The sequence below is a fragment of the Empidonax traillii genome, unplaced genomic scaffold, assembly GCF_003031625.1.
Source record: "Empidonax traillii isolate 1590-97213 ecotype Southwest subspecies unplaced genomic scaffold, ASM303162v1 scaffold37:size1818073, whole genome shotgun sequence".
NCBI classification, from domain to species: Eukaryota; Metazoa; Chordata; class Aves; order Passeriformes; family Tyrannidae; genus Empidonax; species Empidonax traillii.
Window position 1 is genome coordinate 1,711,604 of NW_020955230.1, and position 7,605 is coordinate 1,719,208.

At 39.4% G+C, this 7,605-nt stretch overlaps 1 protein-coding gene across 1 annotated transcript in view; it reads right to left on the reverse strand.

The window, feature by feature from the left end:
* The window catches only part of CAMK4 (calcium/calmodulin dependent protein kinase IV), an 84,054-nt gene that overhangs the window by 14,915 nt on the left and 61,534 nt on the right, over positions 1-7,605 (reverse strand). Inside the window, exons 5-6 of the mRNA XM_027878032.1 lie at positions 1,299-1,389; positions 151-225 (exon numbers count right to left, since the gene is read on the reverse strand). Of these exons, the coding sequence (XP_027733833.1) occupies positions 151-225; positions 1,299-1,389 (166 nt within the window). The remainder of the gene's footprint in view (positions 1-150; positions 226-1,298; positions 1,390-7,605) is intronic.

Here is a 7,605-nt window from a genome sequence, read left to right on the forward strand (position 1 = left end):
GAATGATATACAAGATAAATGAATGCATCACCTGAATTGCATAATCAGCTATGCTATGAGGTAACAGAATGATCTTATGGTCTTCTCCAGTGTCCTCTTTCCTTTGCCTCTACTGTTATAAAAGCAAATGTAAGTAATGAAACAACATACCACAGTATCCCGGAGTTCCACAAACTGTCTTCATGGTCACCTGATCTTCCACAATCTTAGAAAGTCCAAAGTCAGCTGTTTAGATAATTAGGAATATTAATGTTCTTACTTCCTTGTAAAATAAGGTGGGGTGTTTTTTCCATTGTATGTGCAATTAAGTGAACATTTATGCATTAAGTGAACAGTATTGTCATTTACAGAGATAAACACTGATTTAAAGAATATGCTCAGACTGCAATCCAGAAGCAAAATTTGCTATACAGTGAGCATTCCTGTCTTTTCTGTGGCAGAAACATAGCTTGTATTTTATTCTGAAGACTGCCCAAAGCCAGTACAGTGGGACACCTAAGGGCATACAAGCAGAGATCCAGAAATGCATTTTAGGTATATATTCAGTTTCCACTGTGTAAGAAATCAAATAAAATTATCAGAACAATTGTGAGTTAAAAAATTATGCATTAGTGATTTCTTGGGTAAGGGTCAGAGTATGCAGACCCTGCAGGACAAAATCCCAGTAGTATTTTGATAGAAGCCTGGGAGCATGAAAATGGTGACAGAAGTACTGAGCAGACTTTCTGCAGTGTTTCCCCCCTGAATTACTACTCAAACAGCAAGGGCCTTCATAACATCACATGCTGTACTTGCGTGACTCATTCATATAAATTTAAGTCTTCACAACTCTTAATTTTAACTGAGAATAAACTGATTTTATTTAAATTTCAGTAGGGATGATGACAATCATCTTTGCCTTAAAAAATAAAAATAAAATTATATATGCTTTGTTAAACTGAATATGAAAGGAAATGTTTTGACTTAAATATCAGCATAAAAATAGGTCACTTGTCTCTAAATGGCTATTGTTTATGTATTATTATTTATCTAACAAGAAATAGTGTTTACTTTTATAAATACTACTTTATTCACTGGCATTTTCTACATGATTTTGGCTATAAATTCTGTAAGCAGTTAGTTTTTTATTGATGTAAAAACCACCATACACAGTTGTGCTGCTGAGGAAGTAACATGCTGTTCGAGTACAAACATTAGCTTGAAATAAAGGGATTGTGAGATGCATGTACTCTAAACATCAGCTAGCACATATTACTGACACAAAAGAATTAGAGAAGTGTATATTTAATGCTGCTCACCAATTTTTAGTGGTGCATCTGGAGCTGGTGTTGCATAGAGTAGATTTTCTGGCTTCAAGTCCCTATGCACAATCCCATTTGCATGCAGGTACTGAAAAAAAAGAGAAAGACAAAACATTGAAGTGAGAATAAGATGCTATGGTCAAGCACAGGTTGACATCTTTCTAATAATCTTTAGCAGCAGATTAGTATTTTGATATATGTGTGACACAAGGTTACTTAACTAATGTTCAGAAGCTTTTTTTCTGCAAACTTGCTCAGTGTAGGATCCATGGATGCATATTGTAATCTAAATAGGAAACTAAAATTTGGGAAGGTAAAGATAGCATTATGTCCATTTAGGAACAAAATCATCCCAGAATGTATTGCTGAACTTTAAATGTTACTAGCTTCTAGGAAGCAGTCTAATAGATGTTAAGATAACAAAGTCTGGCTCAGAAAAAAAGTAGTTTCTTCACATTATAACATTCTGGGAGATAAGAAAATGGTCACATAACTATTAACTATTAAACAAACATATTTGAGTAGAAAGGATGCACTATACATCCTGGGACAACTACAAAATACTTGGGGTCCCTTGGCACAGACTTCTCAAGAGTTTTAAAATCACCCAATCGCAGAGTCTCAAAAATCCATGTCTGGACAAAGCACATGAAGTGCATGTGAATTCAATCACCACTGAATTCCTTCCTTGCACCAATGGAAGGAAAAATTTCTAGAACTTATGGCTGATACTTACACTGCTATGAACAGAAATAAAAAAATATATAATACCTGACAGAGAAAAAAAGGATAAACTAGTGAAACAAATTCTGTATTTCTTGTTGATAAGACATTCATACAAACCTCTGAAGTCTTAGAGGAGAGATGCTTAAGGCAAGGGTCACATTATCTTGTTTGAAAGTCTCATGGTCTACATTTTAGTAGTAATTCTATACTATAAAAGGAAAAAAATTCCATGTGCATAGTTATGCAGCAAATGACAAATGGTTAAATATTCACTTAAGACAACACAGCTATAGGGTGCACTTGAGTTAGCACCTGAGATGAACTCTTCTGTCTATCTCATTGGAATTGTAGTTTGTATGAATTTTCAGTGATTAAATTACACTAAAGAAGTATACATTGCTCTGTCCTTGGGCATTGTTTTAGTAATAGTGTCGGCTTTTTATGTGTGTGTTTCTCAATATGTAATAAAAGTTTTTTTGTTGACTTTCTCTCAAATCCTGAAGTCACAGTATTTGTCATGGTATGACTTTTGGAGATCAGCCAAAGCCTCTCAGCTACCTTGCTTCACAGTGCTTGTTCCAGCTATGTTTTCTACAGTGACAAAACCAACCAGTTATCCAAGGTAAAACCAGGCAACAATATGGAAACTGATAGATTGCACACTGCTACATCATTTCATGCAGCCACATATGCATGACTGCACACAACCATGTCCTCCCTAGATAAAAAATATATCTTCATTTGGCAGTGAAGACAGAATTTAAAAAGATGCTTCCACAGCACAGTAGTAATGTGTTTGACATGAAGAGGTAACAGTGGCACAAAGGGAGTGCAGCAAAAGCCATCAGTCTGCAATGGACAGAAAAAAAGAAGTCTGAACTGATCTGTGTTCATACTCTGCAAGTCAGTTTAGCTGCCTTTGTAGGAGTGAGAAAGATCAGACATTCCACAATCAGGTGGTAGAAAGCACATACTTCCCATTCATTCCTATAAAAAAAATCTTTGACCAAATATGTGCAGAGAATTTTTCCAGTCAAGTCTGAAGTCTTTTAGCAGCTCCTTTTTCACAGATGCCCATAATCTTAAAAACATTTTATGGTGTGAGGCTGAAAACATCAAAATTTTCATGTCTTCCCAGAAAATCAATTTTGTGGGATGTAAATTTGGGAAAAGCTTTGTGAGAAGCTGTTCAACTTTTATCATAGAATCATGGAATTAACTGAGTTGGAAGAGACCTTCAAGATCATCAAGTCCAACCCTTGATCCAACCCCACTGCAATTACTAGATCATGGCACTCAGTGCCACATCCAACCTCATCTTAAAAACCTCCAGGGACAGGGAATCCACCACCTCTCTGGGCAGGCCATTCCAATGCCTGATCACTCTCTCTGTAAAGAACTTCTTTCTAATATCCAACCTAAACCTCCCCTGGCAGAGCTCAAGACTGTGCCCTCTTGTCCTATTGCTGATTGCCTGGGAGAAGAGACAACCCCCACCTGGCTACAACCTCCTTTCAGGGAGTTGTAGAGAGTGATGAGGTCACCCCTGAGCTTTCTCTTCTCCAGACTAAACAACCCTAGTTCCCTCAGCCTCTCCTCACAGCACTTGTGCTCAAGTCCCTTCACCAGCCTCGCTGCTCTTCTCTGGACCCGCTCCAGCACCTCAATGTCTTTCCTGAACTGAGGGGCCCAGAATTGAACACAATACTCAAGGTGTGGCCTCATCATCACTGAGTATAGGGGAAGGATCACTTCCCTGCTCCTGCTGGCCACACTGTTCTTGATGCAGGCAGGATGCCACTGGCCTTTTTGGCCACCTGGGCACACTGCTGGCTCATGTTCAGCCTCCTGTCGATCAGCACTCCCAGGTCCCTTTCCGCCTGGCTGCTCTCCAGCCACTCTGTGCCCAGCCTGTAGCGCTGCAGGGGGTTGTTGTGGCCAAAGTGCAGGACCCGGCACTTGGCTTTGTTGAATATCCTCCCTTTTAAGTTGTAAAGTGAGACTGGCTCACAAGGACTCCTTCTCAGACATGGCAAGAACCATAACTGATAACATCTGCTAACCTCACTTGAAACTCATGACTTTAACTGATTTGTTTTGAACTTGGAGTATGAACTGTTTATTTATTACAGACTCATAACACTGCAGGTAGAAAAATTTCCCTTCTCTGTGCAGCTCACCATTTGCACAGAACTCTCAGGATGAGGGTGCCAACAAATGAGAATTGCCTCAATAACCTAGCCCATGCCTTTCAGACTGCCACTGCAATAATCTGAGTGCTCTCTCTCTCATTTACCCTCTTCACGATACTTGCAGCTACTGCACACCTCTTCACCACACCTTCCCTTATCTCTCCAGCATCCTTGTCCAGAATTCCTTCTGGCATGCATTCCAGTTGTGGCCTGAAAAATCTTATAAATAACACATTCATAAATCTGTTTGTCGTTTCTTTGTAACACAATACCACTCCTGTTTGCTTTTTGATCCAATGTGACCTTCAAGCAAGTGTGTTCCCACTGTCTCTGCATTCCACACAGATCCTGGCACAGTTCTTACACACCCTAAAATAAGTCCCCACTGCTCTGTCCTCTCTCTCCCCACACACTGTTTCTCCATCTTGGCTTCATATTTGGGCACAAAGATACTCGTGGTTCTTGGACAAGGCGTGGGGGGCTGCCTCAAGCTACCAGCCCATAGGTTTAACAAACCTAGTGTTGGCATCTTGTATCCTCCAGACCATGTCAAATTTTGTTGTGATTGGCTATTTGGATCAACAGTTCTGTTGTGAATTAACATGCTCAAGGGCAAAATGAAAAGAAAAAAAAATTACCAAAACCCAAACCCAACCCAGAAATAACCCAGCATTTTTATTGATGCAGATATCCCATTCTTCAACCACACAAAAATACCAGCTGGAACTGTGGATTTCCAGCCCTCTGAGTGGAGACACAGTTGGCTGGACTTCTGGAAAAGGTGTATATATATATATATATATTTATATATAGACAGCCTTGTATTAAAGGTTTCCAGCAGATGCAGTGACCTCCTGTCCTTCAGCCTGAGCCACCTGTCATTCACTGAAAGTGTTCCCTGCTCCACAACCCTCTTTGAAAGGGACCTTGTGAGACTGTGTCCATTTTCAGCACTGCTTCCTTGCTTGGTAGATACTCTGGGACTTTGCAAATTTTCACGAGTCCCAGTACACTCCCCATGTAGCTCCTGGCATTGAAGGCTATTTGGTAATTACATTATCTTGTATATTCTACTTGTTAAAATGAAGGCAGCCTTCATGTTGGCCTTTGGAATAAAGGCAGCAACTCATGAATGAACAATTGCCACGACTAATTATGACTGCAGCAGAAAGACTTTTTTCCTTTTTTTTCCCCCCCCCCAAGCTTTTTTCCTATTGCTGTGAGTTTCTTTTGTTCTTTGTTTTGTTCCTTAATAATTCAGGTACATATCTAACTTGAAAGATTTTATGACAAAAGGACAAATGGAGAATGCTTAAAACTCTGGCCTTTTCCCTTAATTTTATTTATGGCACCCATTACACAGAACTGTAGAAAAGTAGGGCTGAAATGACCCTGTATCACCTACTCCTCTGTATTCTCCTTGGCAGCATCAATTACATCTATGGCAGTTGTTTATTCAATTTATGCTTACAGACATTTGCTACTAGAGAATCCACAATTTCCCCTGGCAATTTATTACAAGGCTAGGCTTTCTTGACTGCTACAAAGTACTTCCCTGTGACTTACTAGGATCGTGACAGGAGAAGATGAAGCCCATTACTTTATTTCCTGTATGCCTCAGAGGCAGAAAACAGATTATCCACCTTTTTTCTTTTGAGTACTTGTTACCATGTACACAATCCATCTTCTACTGAAGACTGGAGGACCTTAGTTTGCTTCATCTTTTCTAGACCTGTGGTCATTCTTGTTGCTCTCCCCCAGGCAAGAGTCAGCTTGCACTAATGTGTTGAAAATGCAAAATGTATGTGTAATGCATTCACAAATCTATTTGGCAATTTTTTGCAACACATACCACTCCTGTTTGCCTCTTGGTCCAGTGTAACCTTCAAGTCCTTTCTCTTTTGTTCCCTCTGTCCTTGACAGCACAAAAAGGCCATTGAATTTTACCAAAGTTATTTTATTTCTAATCTTATTCTGCACCTTTTCACAATGTTATGGTGTCTAAAATTTTCTAGAAGTGTAATTTCTATTCCATCACCTGAGGTTGTCAGCAAGAGACTAAGAAAGCAGACCAGGGAAGACATTTCCTGAACTTCTCTTTGGATCTTAAGACACACTGATAAACATTCTCTCAGTACAGAAAACAAGACTCCATTCAGCTTAAAATCACATAATCTTGATCACATTTCCCTAACTTATTGTGAGATGGTCAGATGAGACAAGAATCAAAAGCTTTTCTCATGTCAAGTAGATATGATACCTTCTGTTCCTCCCTTACCAACAATGTCTCTTACCCTGCTTGAGAAAAAATCAGACTAATTTGGCGTTATTTGATCCAGACAAAAACCTGCCTTGCTGGTGACCTCCATACATTGTTATCTCCCAGGTGCCTCATATTCTTTTGCTTCATTATTTACTTCAGGTTTTTCCAGGCAGTTAATTCCTCCTTTCTTCCTCCTGAAGTGATTATTACATATATCAATTTCTCTGCCCAGCCTCCATCAGAAGTGAGTGTTATCTGTTAAATTATTTTAACATTAAAAATTTGCTCTTTAAAGATTGTGCTATGAAAGTCAACAGGTGTAAACAATTTAAAAAAATATCTAAATTATTTCAATGCTCTCTGACTTAATTTTTTCTAATTTTAGGCTCCCATTCTACAGCTCAGTCACTGCTATTCATTGTGCTAGGTTTCTAGTTAAAGCTGAACTTATACTGAAAACTAGCGGGGGAGAGGGAAAAAAAAGAAGACAAAACCACTCCTGCTTTCTCTCAGACATCTTGCAATAGGTCTCTTTCACCTGCATTTCTTCTTATGAGGATGGTTGAGTTTGCTATCCTTCTTCTCTCATGCTAGATGCATTCTTATTTTCTGCCTTGACCTTCCTGATTTCAGCTTTGTCCCAGTTTAAATGAGACAAGGGTCTTTTGCTGAGGATGAATTATGAGAAAATAATCCTCCCTCTAAGCAATTTTAAATCCAAAATTAAGAGGTTCCGATTGAAGGAAAACAAAATATGGAAAAGGAAAAACAACAGCCCTTTATTAAAAGGTATGTGTGTATTAACAGAAACATGAAAAAAAAACCCAAGTAAAACAACCAAGTAATACTCCTATACCCACAAAGAATCCCCTTCAAAAACAAACCGATAAACAAGCAAATAGAAAAGTAAACAGTTCAATTTTGAGCCCTTTGGTGCAATTCCAACCACAGTCAGCAGAGGGCGCTGTCAGGTCACAGGAGACTCAGTACTTGTAATGTCCCATAGCAGTCACCAGGTGGTGCTGTTGGATCACTGGAGGTGCAGAACTTGTAATGTCCTGTGCCTGCCACCAGGTGGCGCTGTTGGATCCCTGGTGGCTGCCACATGGGGGGGGTGCGGGGG